Source organism: Hippopotamus amphibius, chromosome 14 (genome assembly GCF_030028045.1).
Source record: "Hippopotamus amphibius kiboko isolate mHipAmp2 chromosome 14, mHipAmp2.hap2, whole genome shotgun sequence".
NCBI lineage: Eukaryota > Metazoa > Chordata > Mammalia > Artiodactyla > Hippopotamidae > Hippopotamus > Hippopotamus amphibius.
Window position 1 is genome coordinate 79,088,827 of NC_080199.1, and position 17,153 is coordinate 79,105,979.

At 44.3% G+C, this 17,153-nt stretch overlaps 1 protein-coding gene across 2 annotated transcripts in view; it reads left to right on the forward strand.

Annotated features, from left to right (window-relative positions):
* Window positions 1-514: 514 nt before the first annotated feature.
* MICU2 (mitochondrial calcium uptake 2) overlaps window positions 515-17,153 on the forward strand; it is a 79,432-nt gene continuing 62,793 nt past the window's right edge. For both annotated transcript variants that reach the window (XR_009049034.1, XM_057707644.1), the window contains exon 1: window positions 515-721. Coding sequence is in view for 1 of the 2 variants with exons in the window: in XM_057707644.1 (XP_057563627.1) it covers window positions 515-721 (207 nt within the window). In the remaining variant the exon portion in view is untranslated. The remainder of the gene's footprint in view (window positions 722-17,153) is intronic.

The window sequence follows — 17,153 nt, forward strand, 5'->3', positions numbered from 1 at the left end:
GTGGGGAAGCCTGTATAGCCTGGGCAGCTGTCTGACTCAGGGAAGAGATTCTGAACGCAAGACCGAAGGAGGCAGAGCCGACCCGGTTCCCAGGACTCGCCGGGCGAGCCCGTCCGCGCCCAGCACCGGGGACCCGGTCGCACCGCCGTGATCACTCCCACCGGGAAAGAGGCTCCAGGCTCACCGCGACCACAACCCCGCGCCCGCGGCCCGCCGCCGGGCCCGCCCGCGGCCCCAGGCCCTCCACCCCCGCCGGGGCCCCGGCCCGACAGGACACGTCCCCCGCAGGCGGCAAGGCGGCCCGGGTACCAGCCCCGGCGGCGAGCCCACGCCCTGCGGGCCACCGCGCCCCGCCCCGCCCCGCCCCGCCCCGCCCCTCCCGGGACCCAGCTCGGCGCGCGGGCTCGGGGGCGGGGCGGAGACCGCCCGGGTCTCGCGACGCCGCGGCCGCGCGAGAGTTTCCGGGCCGCCGCGGGAAGCGACGCGGGCGCGGCGACAGGGCGCTTCCGCAAAGATGGCGGCGGCGGCGGGCGGCGCGCGCCTAGCGGCCTGGGGCGGAAGGCTGCGGCGCGGGCTCGTGGCCGGCCGGGGGGCCTGGCCGGGCCGCGGGCCCGCGGCGGCGGCGGCGGCCGGCGTGGCCCTGGCGGGAGCGGGAGCGGCGTGGTACCACGGCCGCGTGAACGTGGCGGCGCCCCAGGGCGGCCTCAGCGCCGCCGCCCAGGTACGGGACGGGCCCCGCGGCCCCGGCCGCCCGGCGGGTGGGGGGGCGGGGCGAGGGGCGTGTCCCGGGGCCGCGGCCCGCAGCCGCGCGTGGGGTCCCGACGGGCCACCCTTGTGAGAAGAGGCGTGTCCGCCGTGGGAACGGGCCGGCCGGCGGCCGCCGCGTGGGGACGTCAGGCCCCGCCGGGCACCGTCGCGCTGCCGCGGGCTCGCAGAGCCCAGCGAAGACGCTTCCGGTAAAAGCGCCGCGTCTGGAGGCAGCGGTCGCGCTCCCTTGGGTCGGTGTCAGATGGCCGCGTGACGCGTGGGAGCGTTTGGAAACGAGTGCTGCTTCTTAAATATTTAACGGGCGTTTTAACTTTATTAAGTTTGTGTTTTTGAAAATCAAAAGCCGTACTTATCCTTTTTCTGTTGGGAGTGCCTCGAGTTCTCAGATACAGCAACAGAGAGGAGAGCAGGCCTTGTGAATTGAAATTTAAGTCCTGACAGACAGTATTCTTACTTGCGTTAAGTCAGGATGCCGCAAAGTTAATACGTGCAGTCACTCTCCCCATCCTCATACCGTTTCTCATCACAGGTGGAAGGATCTGTCTAACGGTGTTTTATAGCTTTTTTGTTCGTCTTGCGTCAAGCAGTTCAATTCATTATTCATCTCTGGTGTCTCTGCGTCAGGTCTCAACCCCCTGCTTCATCCCGTTCATCTTCCCAAGGGTATCGCTTTAACCACGTAATGGACCCTTCTTCAGACACCGTTAGTGACTCGTGCTCCTGGGATAAAGTCCACGTTTTTAAACTTCGTCATTCAGAGCCCTCTGTCGTCACACTCTGACCTAGCACTGCTCAAGACACACCTTCTGTCAAAGGGATTCGCTCCGTGTGCCCAGAGATGGCTTCAGTTTCACCCCCTCAGCTACATGTAGATTCCAGGGTCAGTGCGTGTCTCATCGCGTTTCTGTGGCCCACTGCTGGCCTGTGTGTGTGTGCAGTTCCTGACAGGACACTAAAACTTCACACCGGCCTCGTGTCTTGAACTCTCCCCAGCTCCAGCTCCCTTCCCTCCCCGCAGCCTGTGGTACTTCCAGCCCAGTGAAAGCAACAGAGACCATTGTATTCTCAGCGTGTTTACAGGGGCTGTTGACAAGCGCTTGCTTGATCTGCTGTGGGACCACTTTAATGAAAACAGTGGTTTTCGTCCTGTTGCCACCATAGTGGACTTGAAGATGACCTCAGCTTCCTCTCCGCAGCAGTGGCTGGATACAGCAGGGATGGAGGGGCCTATGGTTTGAAAAGCCCCTCCACCTCATGGGCTGTGGTAACATTTCCCTAAGAGGGGCCTGCCCGTCCCTCCGCTGCCCCAGCTGCTGCCTGGGCGGTCAGCACCGGCACTGCCTCCTTGGAGTCATGTGTGCTTAGTTGAGAACTATTGAGATAGACATGCTCTTGATACGATTTTATGTATTGCATAGTTATTTTACTTAGTATTGCAAGGTGGTAAAATCTTCCTGACATGGATTTAATAATAGTGATAATGTCCGTCATTTCCAGTCATCACACTAAGTGATTTCTCCAATAAAAATAGTGAATTTATACTCATTGATTTGCACACTTTTCAGATTTCCATTGTGACCAATGCTTGCATTTGTGAAGATCGGTCAGGAATTAAGGGTAGAAGGTATTTGAAACAGTGAATAAATTGGGATTTCCCTTTTTTCTTTCTTCTTTCCACAATTATCAAAGTGCTACCCCTGTGCCAAGCAGTATGCAGCGAGTAGGGAATTCAAGACACGGTTCAGGTGCTTACAGTTTAATGTGAGGGGCAGTTTTAATATAGGGTGACAGGGATGGTAAGCGCTGGGCGCTCTGGGGGCACCTGGAAGAGCCCCTCACACAGGCTCAGTTTCCTGAAGCAGGGACCTGTAAGTGGGTGCCTGTGGGATGAATGGAGTTTGCTGGGCAAAGAAAAGGGGATGAATGTTGCAGGCACGGGATCAGTGTTGCAGAGGCCTGGAGGGAGGGGTTAAACTCAGTAGGATGTGAGCTGTAGAAGATGAGGTTCAGAACCGGCAGCGGTGGGGGGAGGGGGGTGGCGGGGAATCCGGTCATGAAGAAATTTTTATTTTGAGGACAGCAGGGAGCCATGGAAGGGGTTCTTAACCTTCACAGCCCCCCAAGAATACAGGCACAGCATCAGGGAGTCTGTGAACTTACATAGAAAAATATTACACTTTTGTTTTCATTGACCTATAACTCAGCATTTTCTTCAGTTGTGAATGTAGGCAACTAGCTACAGAAGTATTAACAGTAACCAACTGTCATCAATAACAATCTCAGGTCTTTTCCAGTTCTGATACAGTTGTTACCGATATCTCAAAGTATCACTTCTTTGAAATTAGAATGCTTATTAAACCTGCCACCATAACATGTTAATTAATGCATAAATCAAGAATCACACATTACTATATTGCAGGTTTGGCTTTGACCTTTGGAAAGAGTGTAGAGACTTTAGTGAAGGGAATGGATTGAAAGCGAGCTCGGAAGCTGTGCAGTAATTCAGGAGGGAGTTGGTGATGGCTGATTAGTTGATAAATTTGAAAGAAATTTAGAAGATAAATTTGTAGAGTCTGAGTTGCAGGAGTCTTGTGTAAAATGTAACTGTATTGTTTCAGAAAATACACATTTCCTCCCCACTATCCAAACATAGAGCGTTCCTATGAAACCTTTTGTAAGCTGAAATGGCATAAAGTGAAGAAGCAGCGACCTTAGGACACGCCTTGCTAACAGATGCACAGAATGCAGGGAGATGAAGCACTGACGCTCACAGCCACAGTTCAGAGCTCTGGCATCTGATGCCGAGAGGCTGAGTGCAGTTCTGGGGAGGAGGCTTGGCCTGGGGTGTGCGCTGCCCCCATAACGGCTCGCTGAAAACCAAAGGCTGAGCACTATTTTCGATTTTTGCCTTTATTCATAAAAGCAAAAATCCTCTTTGGGTTTTTTGGGGTAGTGGAAGCGGGTGCTAACATAGGTCTCTGGTGAAAGTGAAGTGGCCTGATGTGGGGCTTCCGGCAGGAATCCTGTACAGGTGGTTACATCTGGGCAGCAGCACCCTGCTTCCTGCAAAGACCCTTTAGGGCATGACTTGCCTTAGACGTATCAGCCCATCAGTTACTGTTATGTAAGCTGCTTCCTCTGAAACAGTCGAGTATATTTGAAAGCTGCTCTACAGTTTTAATATTACTCTCTTTACAGAATTATATTTGATTCTGGCATAGTAACGTCAGATAAGAAATGACAGAAGGGAAAAGACAGGATTACTCTGTTATTCCAATCCATTCTGCTTTCAAAGGATGGCTGCCTTCTTAATAAACCTTGATATGTTTAAAAAATATGAAAAGTTATTTCATGGGGAAAGTTAGGACTTCTAGAGGTTTTGAGTTGCAATGGCAAAATTATTTTCTTCTGCAGGAATTTCAATAATATGTAAAAGTTTTGTAGCTTTTATTGTATTTTGTGATTGCAAGCTAGAAATAATATATTGGTAAAGCAAAACTGATGAGAACAAATCTCCATATCACTAAGTAACTCCTCAGTGGCATGTAAGATCAGACTCAAAAGTAAAGCTTTTCTGAATCATTTTGATATTATAAATCCTTGTAATAAGACCTAAAACTGAGGGGAGGGGGGAGTAAAGAAAAATAAAGCTAGAAATGTTCAGAATCAGCTAAGTTACTAAATGTCCTACTCAGTTACACATTTAGCCTCATGGAGATGTACGCCACATTCCCAGTAGGAAACCTAGGTAAATAAGAAACCTTGCTCTTCTCTGCTGTGTCCCAAGGGCCTGGAAAAGAGTCCTGTGCATAGTAGGTGTGCCGGGTATTTGTTGAATGGGTAAATAAATTGATGAAATCTGAAATGAAACAATAATAGGTATACCTTTGTCTTAAAAGTTTAAAGACAGGTCCATTTCACCTATTACTGTGTATGAGATTTAGTTTTCAATTCATATTGTTAACATTTATATCTATATGCAGCAGGCTTTTGTCCTGAGCTATCACATTAAAATATCACAATTAATTTTAGCATAAAATAAATTGCATTTCCTTCCAATTATTGAGATGCTCCAACTTGTAAACCTCAAGCCAATTAAATTATTTTTAAATTTGGAAAATACTCCTGACATATGGCGAAAACCAGCTGTATTAATAAACACTATATTTTGGTGGTATAGTTAAACGCATGGCACACGTTTTGTATCATATTGATTACACTGACTAAAGATTTAAATACAAGATCTGTATCTTCACACCCGGCTAAACTCCTCTCAGGGAGAGAATGGTTTTGGTTGACGTGGTCAGGGTTTTCCGTAGAGAGTCAGCCCCTGAGGGGCTGAGTGTGGCTCAGGCTCCACGGGGAGGGCAGGCTGCTTGCAGGAGAGGCAGGAGAATTTGGAGCCTGCAGAGCAGCGGTCCCCAACCCCTGGGCTCTAATGCCTGATGGTCTGAGGTGGAGCTGATGTAATCATACTAAACAAAGTGCACAATACATGTCATGTGCTTGAAGCATCCTGAAACCATCTCCCTCCCCCACCCCAGTCCTTGGAAAAACTGTCTTCCAGGAAAACGGCCCCGATGCCAAAAAGGTTGGGGACCGCTGATGGAGGGAAGTCTGGGCATAGAAACAGAAGGGAGGGGGGAGCAGGACGGGAAAGGGTGTGTTCTCTTACAACCTTTTCATCTTCCCACCTGCCACCCAGTCTGAAGTCTGGTATGCTCACAGCGGGTTGGACAGAGTTACACAAGGTTGCTGTGGTGAGAGCACCTGTGGTGAGAGCAGAGGCAGTATCGGGTGGAGGGATGCCCAGGAGAGGAGGCCGGGAGAATGCAGTTCCCCCCATTCCCAAGTTTTTAGCAGTGCTCCTGGAAGGGGCTTTTGTTTTGCTTACCCTTCAGTTTCACTGAGGTGTACTGTGTATATTTAAGGTGCACACCTTGGTGTTTTGTTTGTATACATGGTGAGATGATCAGCACAGCCAGGCTCGTGAGCATCCTTCACCTCGCATAGTTACCGCTGTTGCCTGTGGGGGGTGCGGGGGTGGGTGTGGTTGGTGAGAACACTTAAGATCTGCCCTCCTGGTGAGCGTCAGGCGTGCAGCACAGTGTGACACGTGTGGTCTGTATGTGCAGTTGTCCCTGTCACGCCCTCGTCCTGTGTGGCTGACACTTCATACCCCTCGGCCAGCATCCCCGCACCCCCCAGCCTCTGGCAGCTACTGCTCTACTCTATTCTGAGGTTGACTGCTTAGATGTCACAAATGTGTGAGCTGTGTGGTATCTGTCTGTCTGTATCTGGCTTATTTCACTGAGCACAGTGCCCTCCACTGTCATCCATGTTGTCACAGATGGCGACATTTTCTTTTTCCAGGTTGGACAGTGCTCCCTCTGTGGGTGTGGGTGTGTATCGGTATTTTCTTCATCTATTCACCTGGGGATGGAAACTTAGGTTCTTTCCATATCTTGGCTCTTGTGAATAAAGCTGCAGTGACCCTGGGAGTGCAGACGTCTCTTAGAGACATGGATTTCACTTGCTTTAGGTATACACCCAGAAGCAGGACTGCTGGATCCCATGGTCATTCTGTGGTTAATTTTGTGAAGAATCTCCTTATTGTTCTCCACAGTGGCTGCACCAACTTACATTCCCGCTAATGGTGTAGGAGGGCTCCCTTTTCTCCACACCATCCCCAGCACTTAGGTCTTGTCTTTCTGATAATAGCCACTGTGACAGGTGGAGGTAATACCTCATTGTGATTTTGACGTGCATTTCCCTGGTGATTAGTGACGATGAGCACTGTTTCATATAGTCGCTGGTTTTTTTATGTCTTCAAAAATGTTAATCAACTCCTTTGCCCATTTTTTAATCAGGGGTTTTTGGTTTTTTTGCCATTGACTCGAGTTCCCTGTATATTTTAGGTATTAACTTTTTATCAAATGTATGGTTTGTAAATATTTTCTCCCACTCCATAGGTTGTCTTTCACATTGCTTTGCAGAAGCTTTTTAGTTTGATAATTTTTGCTTTTGTTCCTTGTGCTTTTGGTGTCGTATCCAAAAAAAATCACTGCCCAGACCAATGTCAAGAAGATTTCCCTATGTTTCCATCTTATAGTTTTACTATTTCGATTCTTACATTTTATTTAAGTTTTTAACCCATTTTGAATTAATTTTTGTATAAGGTGTGAGATGAGGGTCCAGTTCATTCTTCTGCGTGTGGCCATCCAGTTTTCCCAACACCATTTTTTGAAGAGACTGTCCTTTCCCCATTGAGTGTTCATGGCACCCTTATTGAAGATCAGTTGACTGTAAATGCATGAATTTACTTCTGGGCTCTTCTTCTGTTCCATCGGTCTGTATATCTGTTTTTATGCCAGTACCATGCTTTTTGGCACCTGCTGCGTCTGGTTTTATTGCCGTAGCTTTGTAATAGACTTTGAAATCAGGAAGTGTGATGCCCCCCAGGTTTGTTCTTCTCGCTCAAGATTGCTTTGACTTTTCAGGGTCTTTTGTGGTTCCTTGTGAATTTTTGGATTTTTTTTTTCTGTTTCCATAAAGAATGTCATTGGGCTTTTGATGGAGATCACTTCGGATCTGTAAGTCACTGGGGTCTGTTGCCGCTGAGAGGGTGAGGACAGACCGTTGAGCTTTGGGTCTGGCAGTAGAGGAGTCCTGACTCGACAAAGGCATTTCGGTGAAATACCGGGGGCAGATTTAATTGGAATGTGTTGAGGAGAGATTGTGAAATCAGGAAGCAAAGAAAGCGAATAGAGATGCTTCTTTCTAGAAGTGTTGCTGTAAAGGATATTAAAAGAAATACTTGCTGGGAGAGTGATGTAATGAGAGGCAAAAGTTGGTCCAGCTCTTTGGGAGTAATTAGAGGTGGAAGTCTTTGAGTCAGACCCCGGGTAGTAAGGTCAGGCTTTGAGACTAGCAAGTTTTCCTCCTTCGTCCTAACAGAAGTGAAAGCAGAGGGCACAGTTAACCCTAGCAGCTGGTGGTAGACAGGAGCACCTGATGGTGAGCTGCTCTGGAAAATTAAGAGGCAGAATCAGGGAAACATGGGCAACTCAGGAGGGTCAGAGCAGTAATGATTGCTGCTGGAGAAAAGAACCCACACAGGGAGGCAGAGATGGGTTAACGTGTTCATGAAGAACAAGAGCTTTGAAAGAGCAGTTATGATGACGATGGGACCAGTGGCCACAAACTTCTGATGGCTTGCTTTTGGTGAGTTTTTCCAATGTAGCTAAAAATATTACCTAACATTATTTTTAAGAAGCTTTGGTATTATGAGTTTAATGTGAATAATATATTGCATCATGGCATTAAATTTTAAAGTTGTTAAAATTCTAAAATAGTAGGAGAACGTCAAATATAGTTTTTCTTTGATCGTATTTAAATTTGCATTTTGAACTCATTTTATATTTTTTGAGTACAACCTGACTAAAACAAATGATCACAAATTTTAAATAAAGCAAGGAATTTGCGTCATGTTTAAATAGTCAAAGAAAAATATGTTAACTTGAAAAGCGACTTTGCAGGTGTTATTAGATGCAGGACTCTCTGTTGCATATCAAAGAGTATTTTAAAAACTCAAATAATGTAATGAACGAGCTGGAACTATTTTAATTTGCTATAAGAGCCCTAAACAATTCATAACATTAAATTGGCATTGCTTTCTTTTGTTTCAAGTTGTCTGACTATATTTATGGTCATTATTTTTGTGAAAAGGGGAGGTAAAGACATCAGTAAGACATTAGCAAGGATAAAACGAGTATATTGGAGTCTACTTGGATGGGAGTGTATTTGTGTGCAGTGGTTGGGTTTAACGTTAGCACATTTACAGTTGGTGTGCCCGTGGGCAGTGAAACATTGTAAGCCTAATGAAGACTAAAGCTTTCTTGCAACAGTAAAGCAGGAATGCAAAGAAGTTTTTATACTTTATTGCCTCAGGTAAAAATGTCTTTAGAAACAGATAAGTGATGACAAAGCTTTGATGTTAATAAACCCAAATGGAAGTCAAAAATCAAAGTGGTGTAAATGGCCAGATTATGAAAAGAAAGATGCCAAAGTTATACCCTGTAATTAGATGTAATTTGTGCTTTTGGCATAGCTATTTGTCCTGCATGAATGAGAGGTTGTCTTACTTTCCTTCCTTGTGTGTTAGGACACTATTTCCATATCCTACTATAAATCTGTGGAGGTGCTTTTCCGGGAGGGGGGACAAGGGGGCCAAGAAAGGAAGAAAAACAAATTGTAATGTAAAAGCAGAAGCATTTTTTTAATCTGTCCTTTTGCGATTATATATATTCAGCCGAACCCGAGGAAAAAATTACTGTTTACTTTTATTCTATAAAGCATATGTTCTGGTAGATAATGCATTCAAATTAATGCTTTCGTGACTGTGAGCTTTGGAGTTTTATGAATTATAACAGGGCATAAACATATCCTAAGCCAGCAATAGTAGCAGTATATGAACTTAAAAGTTACAGTTTAGGGACTTCCCTGGTGGCGCAGTGGTTAAGAATCTGCCTGCCAGTGCAAGGGACACGGGTTCAATCCCTGGGCTGGGAAGATCCCACATGCTGCAGAGCAACTAAGCCCACGTGTCATAACTACTGAGCCTGTGTGCCTAGAGCCTGTGCTCTGCAGCAGGAGAAGCCACTGCAATGAGGAGCCCATGCATCCCAGTGAGGAGTAGTCCCCGCTTGTCGCAACTAGAGAAAGCCCGTGTGCAGCAACGAAGACCCAATGCAGCCAATAATAAATTAATTTTTTAAAAAGTTTAAAAAGTGGTAAGTGTTTGGTAAAGTAAACCATAGTAAATATATTCTTTGAATAATCTGTTCTCCATAGAAAAGATTGTTAAATGTTTCAAATTATAAATAATTTCAATACAGAAATAATACTTAACGGATCCTATATTTAAGCACAGCCTGATCTGTATAGAAATTTTTCATTGACGTCTGTGACAGTTTCTTGGATGTGTGGCATGCAGAATAAAAGTCCTGATTCCTGTTTGTTAAGAACTGCGGCCTTAAATCCTCAGTTCATCCACGTGGGTGTTGCGGGGTTGGTGGGCTCTGTACTAGCAGTTCTGTAGCTCGGTGTTTCCACAGCACAGTTCCAGGCGTCCCCCACCTCGGTCCTCATCACTTGGCTGCCGTGTGCCCTGGACATGCAAACCATTTTTCAAATTAGACAAAATGGACCTTAAAAGGGAACACACAGTGTTTTTTCATGAAGTGTCCTGGATGTTCCAAAGCAAAGCATGGTTGGCTTAGTCTGTCTGCTGTTTGGAAATATCAGTCACTTCTCTCATTTGCTGGTGTACACAGAACATTATACATAATAAATGATAAATAGGTTGGTTTCTATGTTTTTGAGTGTGTGCAGTTATAAATACCAAGAGATTAAATCACACTATTAAGTGTTTTAAAGACAAAATCTTTTTCAGTCTAAGTTTGGTTGTAATTGACCCGTTAAGATCCAGGTCAAATCAGAAGCAGATCCCCAGTAGGGCTTCCGCCTCTGTTCAGACTCGCAGTTGTGGGGAGTGCTGGAACGCTTGGAGTTGCTCCAGGGCTGAAGTCACGTCAGGAGCCTGCTCTTGTGGTATCTCCTGCTCTGAGTGTGTGGCTTCGGTGGGCACCCAGAGCCGTGGCCGCTGAGGAGAAGCAGTAATCAGCTGAACATCTGGTGACAGTCCTGCCGGCACTGGAGTGTGATGTGAAAGGCTCAGCTCCTCTCATAGTTCTCACTCTCAGACTTACCAGGTGAGATGCTCTAGTGTGCAGCCAGGGAGGCGTGGTGATGAGGGGACATTGCAGTTTACCCAGGGAGCTACTGCAGTAGAGAGAGGACAATGAGGGTTATCCTGTGAGCCAGACACACTTTTCTTCTTTAAAAACTTAATACTAACCATATTTTATTTGTAATTGAAGCTTGACTTAATTTGATGCTGCAACTGTTTTGTTTTTAAATTAGGACTTTGTATTTTATTAGCACTGCCATTAGACTGCAATATGCAATTACAGTCATGAAAACATTGCTTCTTGAAACACTAAAGAAATGCCGTTTTATTGTGGTTATTGAAATTTCTTGAACTATATTAGGAAGGGAGTTCCAGCTGTCGGCTGTTTCTTAATTCTTAAAGATTACTTACTTATGTTGGCTTTTTTTCTTATTGAGATATGTGTGTTATGGAAAATTTAGGGAAAGAGGCAAAAAGAAACACGTAAGAACCATCTTTCCTCTTCATGACTTGAAAAGACGAGTCAGTCATGCTAAAGTTTGGGGTGTTGTATCTTGAGTGGGAAGGTTTTTATTAAAATTTATTTAAAACGTTGCAAGGCAATATTAGGGTATTAATAAATATTGTTCTCTCGTGTTATAGAAATAAAGCCAATGGCTCTGAAGTTAAGAAATAATTGTGGTTCCAGAGAGGGTCGTTCTAGTGAAATTGAGCTGTCCCTGCCCTTCTGGAGACCATCTCTTGCCCCTGTCTTTTTGCTCTCCAGTCTCTTCTCATCTGCATTTCTCTTTAGTTGTTTCTCTATTAGAAGCTGTATTTATTATGCTTCCTTGTATAGGGCAGTGCCTGGTTGGGAAAGGCAGCCTACATGGCTTTAGCCCATATAAATGAGAAGAGGAAGCGATACAAAAATCAGAATTGTGCAGATACACATATAAGACTTTATTAAGACCAAGCTTTTATTTGAATTTTTTATACAACAGTGATGTCCTTTAGTACTTTGCTTTATTCTGGCTACCCAGCAGTTGTGTATTCTTTATTTTAATCTGCTTTAGCTGGTGGAAAATGTAAGACATTTTTAAAGGACTTGAAATTTTCTCATTTTATACTTAGTCCTGCTGGACAAAACTTTTTTTGTTTTCAATGTTAAGAGTCCTCTACGACCATGTGTTGAGAATGGATTGACTCTCATATTTGTCTCAGTTATTTAAAGTTAATTAACTCTATACACGATTCTAACATGAGCAGTACTTAAAATTGGAGCTTTTTTCTAACTAATCATTATTCTGTTTTACTATATTATCACTCGTTTGCTGATTCATCTTTGTCATTTATTCTTAATCTTTGAATAGGTTGAGAATATAATAAAAGTCATGTTCTCTCTCCCAAAGAAGCGCCTACACTGTTTTCACGTATGATTTCCAGGGGTCACAGGCGCCAGGAAGCGTGACTGTAGTGTGGGCTTATGAGCCTCCGCTCTAAATTTTTAGGTTCCATTCTTGTCCCTTCAGGGTTCTTAATATTTGTCCTTCTTCACGTTACAGAGTGCTTCAGGTGTTATGTCTAAAATTATTTTCAAGTGAACTGTTTTGATCCTGTCACTGTGTTACTCTTTGGTTTTGGATGGTGTTACCCTCAGATCAGATAATTTTCTACATTTGCCTTTATCTTAAGGTATTTCCTCTTCCCTTTTACCAGTTCTTCACTTCTGCTCTGACGGTGCATTCTCTTTTCTAGCCCAGTGTGCCTTCTGTTAGCCCTGCTGTACTAGCTTATCCTGTTTACGTCTTTATGAATGTCACAGATGCCTTGGTCTGTTACTGTATCCCTCTCCTATAAATTGTCCAAGAGAGTGTCTCCGAGTTTATTCTCTTTACCCTCCAGCCTGTAAGTGAGGTGGGTTGTTCAGGAGCTCAGAGCCTAGAGAGTCTACCTGTGATTTCATAGTAACATTTTTCTTTGTGGGGTTTTTTTTTTTTTTTTTTGGATAGTAACATTTTTAATACTGGTGATAATATAACTGTGTAAAGTTTTTTATTATAAGCTAAAAGAGTAAACAACAGCCATAAATATTTGGAAACTAATTTTACACTAAACAAAATGACAAAGTTCATCCAAGTCTTTAAATATTCAGAGTAACTCTTTGGGACTTCACTAGCAGTTCAGGTTTGGAAATTAGGGTTGCCGGAATCATTTTAGAACTTAAGGCTCTATTTTAGCCTACAGATATCTGTTCCTTCTTTTCCCCTACTCTCTTCCCAAGATTTAACTAGGATTAGTCTCTTGATTATAAAGAGCATAGGAGTAAGTTAACCACCAAATAAACTTTAAAAGGGAAAGATTATCCAAGTGCTAGTTCCGTCCATGCCAACCCTTAAATATGTATGTAACAACTTATCATAAACTGTAAGCTTTTACTGGTTTTTTTAAAAAAATTAATTCAGTTAGTTATTGGCTGTGTTGGGTCTTCGTTGCTGCACACGGGCTTTCTCTAGCTGCGGCGAGCAGGGGCTACTCTTCATTGTGGTGCAAGGACTCCTCATTGCAGTGGCTTCTCTTGTGGAGCACGGGCTCTAGGCGCGTGGGCTTCAGTAGCTGCGGCACATGGGCTCAAGAGCTGTGGCTCATGGGTTCTAGAGCGCAGGCTCAATAGTTGCAGCGCACGGGCTTAGTTGCTCTGTGGCATGTGGGATCTTCCTGGAGCAGGGATCAAACCCGTGTCCTCTGCATTGGCAGGCAGATTCTTAACCACTGCACCACCAGTGAAGTCCCTTTCACTGGTTTTGTTTCTCATATAAGATTCTAAAATTTTCAGGGGTCAAGGTAAGGATTTCTCTGTAATGTGCACCCAAAGAGCTTCATGTTTGGGGCAGGCCTCACTGCTGCCTGAGCAGCTGCTGACAGTTCTTGCGTGGGCTGTGATTCCCTGGCACAGTTTTATCCCACTGCTGCCCTCTACGCGAGGTCTCAGATATGGAAACTCACGTAGCCTCGTTTGATACCGCCTGTCATTAAAGGCAGAGAAGGGTGGTGGAGCTGAAGGGAAACAGGGCTGAACGTCAGCAGCGGTGGTCAAAGAAGTGGGAAAGTACGGGTGCTGTTCAGCTTGTTTCTGTAGCGGTTGTTTACTTCAGTTATGCTTGGTGCTACCTTGAAGCAGACAAACAAAAGCAAACGTGGTCTGTTCGGTTTTTCAGCCATTGTGTAGCAAATTCTATTACGGCATCTTTTAAAATCTTCGCTGTTCAAGTGTCTTCGGAAATTACTCAGCGAGTACATGGGCGTCTTATAAGCATGAAATATGTCCAAAGAATCAGGTAAAAGCAAAAAGAGAGATTTCGGCAAGTCCTTGCCAGGTTTTAAATGATTTGTTCTATGTTCATATTTTACAGCTACAAAGCAGAGCTTTATTGAATAATTAATTTGCCAAAATATGTAATCATATCTGTGCATTACTTTCCTTTTTGTAACTTAGTGCCTTTTTTGTAAAACTAGTAACTTTAACTGTTTTGCCAATGCTTGATAAAATGTTCAGCCCATCCCCTGCTCATTTGCTACAAATACATTTTAATCAAAACTTTATCTTAGATATATTGTATTAAGTTATGTCCGGGAACTCCAAGCTGAAGCTGAAAAAATCCTTTACAACCCAAACCAAACATGGCATAAGGCCTGAAATCCACCAGATCATTCAGATTTACGGACAGAAAGTGTGCAGCAGCTGGTGCAGCCCAGCTTCAGGGCATCCGTTTCTGAGAGTCTGTGACTCCTACAGTAGGCACAAGATAAGGCCATATCCTTTTGGTACAGTTGACACTGCCACCACCTGCTTTGCCTCTGTGCTCCTGTTATGAAGGCATTTTAAAAATCTGTCGTAATTCACAGTATGCAGTAATTTGTGGCTGTGATAAGAGGAAACAAAGGACCTTTGTTTCTATCTGTGTACACACTGAGGCGCAGCTGTACAAGGCAGGGCACATACCGAGCTACCTAAAGATATTTTAATAAACTATTAGTAGTGTTTAAAATGTATGAGCAGAAAACCCTTCTGCATATTGGTTCAAGGACTGAAATCTATTAAAAAAAATTTTTTTTTTAATATCACACTTCGGTTTAGAATTGGTTCCCATTCATAAAGATTCACTTGTTCCTGGCACACTTTTTTTTTTAAGTTCTTTATTGGAATTTAATTGCTTTACACTATTGTGCCAGTTGGCACACTTTTTTAACCATTTAACATATGAACCATGTATTAGGCACTAGGGATACGGAGGAAAGAGAGACTTCCTGTCCTTTAGGAAGGCATGCAGGGGGGCAGACAGGTCCAGGGAGAGTCACCAGGGCTTTGATAAATGTTTCCTGAGTCCTGTCCTCAATCTCGAGGACACCTTACCCAGAATGGTTGCTCGGGGAATGGCTCTTGGAGGAGGAAGCTACCGGAAATCTTAACAAGTGAAAAAAGGGACAAGATGACAACTAACTGTATCACATACTTAGCTTTGTGAAGTTTTTTAATTACAGTCAGAAGCGGTAAGTGGTTATTTAATCTGTCTTCTGGAAAGGTATGCAGTAAAGGTCTATTAAAGGTCATCAGAGATAGCCAGGTAAAAACTGAAGCTAAGGACGTACTGGCAAACCCAGTCAGTCTTAGGAAAATTATATTAGCGGTGACCAAACCTAAGGCTGACATTTTAAATTAGTACAATATTTGTTTTGTACAAGACCAACCCATAAAAATGATAGTATCAATGGAATTTTAAAATAGAAATGTAATTCTTGTTTCTAATAAGAAATTACAAATCTGTCCATTCAAGCTTTCGTTATTTTTCCATTTATCTGAAGGTTTTCAAAAAGTTTGTTCTATTTTTGTTTTGGATAAAATTTGTATGCAAACAACATGTTGCCGTTTGGGCTTTTTTTCTGTTTGTTTGTTTTTTTTTAACTAATTCCGGTGTTTGACCAGATTTTGTGTAGGGCTAGAATGTGGAGCTTCAGGGACTTGGCGGTAGAGGCAAGCGGACATCAGTATTGAGCCACAAGCTTTGAAAAGCTGTCCTCGCTGTGTGCTTCCTGTAAACTGAGGAAGCACGTGGCAGGGACGGTCTTTTGCTGGGGACTGCGGATGTGGAAACCTGAGCGGGTCACGGGGAAGGTGGGAGCATGAGGGGAAGCGGTGCAGAATACTGTGTGGATGAACCGCCTTCCTTCTGGAATCCCAGTTATAAAATACACGCAGCTACAGCCAGCAGCTGTTGCCCACGAAGGGATGGGCGAGGTGGGAGGGATCCTTTAATCCGTCCCCTCTCTGCTCCATGCTGTGTGGTTGGAGGATACGATATCCTGAATGTTCAGCCCTCCTGGTGGCCTCTGTTTACGACTCAGCCCTTTGAGAGCGGCACTTTCCCCAGGCTTACTTGAAGTCCTCAGTTTTGAGGAGACCTTTCTGCGTGGGTGTGTAAGGGTCCTGAAATTAGAGCGTAGCTTATATCACAGAAGATTCCTTGTATGCTCTGCTGTACTTCTCAGTTGCCTGAAGAAGAGAGATCACAACCCAGGCAAATTTGTGGATACCAGACCTGTTAGTAGTCTTCTATTTAAATGTAATTGTATAATAACGAAAACTATTAGTCTGGTGCCTCTCTCTCTCTTTTTTTAGTTCCTTGTGCTATACAGTAAACCCTTGCTGTTTATCTGTTTTATATATAGTGATGTGTATCTGTTAATCCCAATCTCCTAATTTATCCCTGCCACCTTTCCCCTTTGGTAGTGATAAGTTTATTTTCTATGTCTCTGAGTCTGTTTTTATTTTGTAAATGAGTTCATTTGTGCCATATTTTAGATTCCACATATATGTGATGTCATATGGTATTTGTCTTTCTCTGACTGACTTCACTTAGCATGGTAATCTCTAGGTCCATCCATGTTGCTGCAAATGGCATTATTTCATTCCTTTTTATGGCTGAGTAATATTCCATTGTATGTATGTATCATGTCTTCTTTATCCATTCATCTATTGATGGGCACGGGTTGCTCCCATGCCTTGGCTGTTGTGAATAGTGCTGCTATGAACATTGGGGTACACGCACATATCTCTCATTTTGAAAAGAAAGAAGTCGAAAAGCCTGTGGTTGATAAATAACATTGGAAAAGTACCTATCAGAGATTGGAATTGATCATTGTGGGACTTTCGCGTTTGCTGAATGCTTGGTACGCCTTCCACACGTCTGTCCCGCCCTCACCCCCTTGTGTTATGCCTCTCCCACTAGGAAGGGGGTGTCTGTCCACGTTATCATAGCAGACGTAATATTTATTAGATAAGTTGATGTTGAGTGCTTGTGGGAGTTCGCAGAGTAGCATCTCCCTGGTGAGTAGGGCAGCAGGCTAAAGCAGCTCTGTCACTTCTCAGGAGCAGCTTTGCTTAGTCGTGGTGCAGTGAGTGATACTGATGACGCTTTAGGAAGGTACTGAGGTTCGGGCGCTAGTGTTTTTTTAAGCACTTGAAAGCTAATTTAAACTTTTTGTTTAGAGCATAAACAAAAACGTATGTGGTTATGGTGTATCTGAAAAGTAGTCCTGGCGGGAGGGGACGTGAGTGTCCTGCTCAGCCATCTCCTCGTGAGAGGGAGCCGTTGCC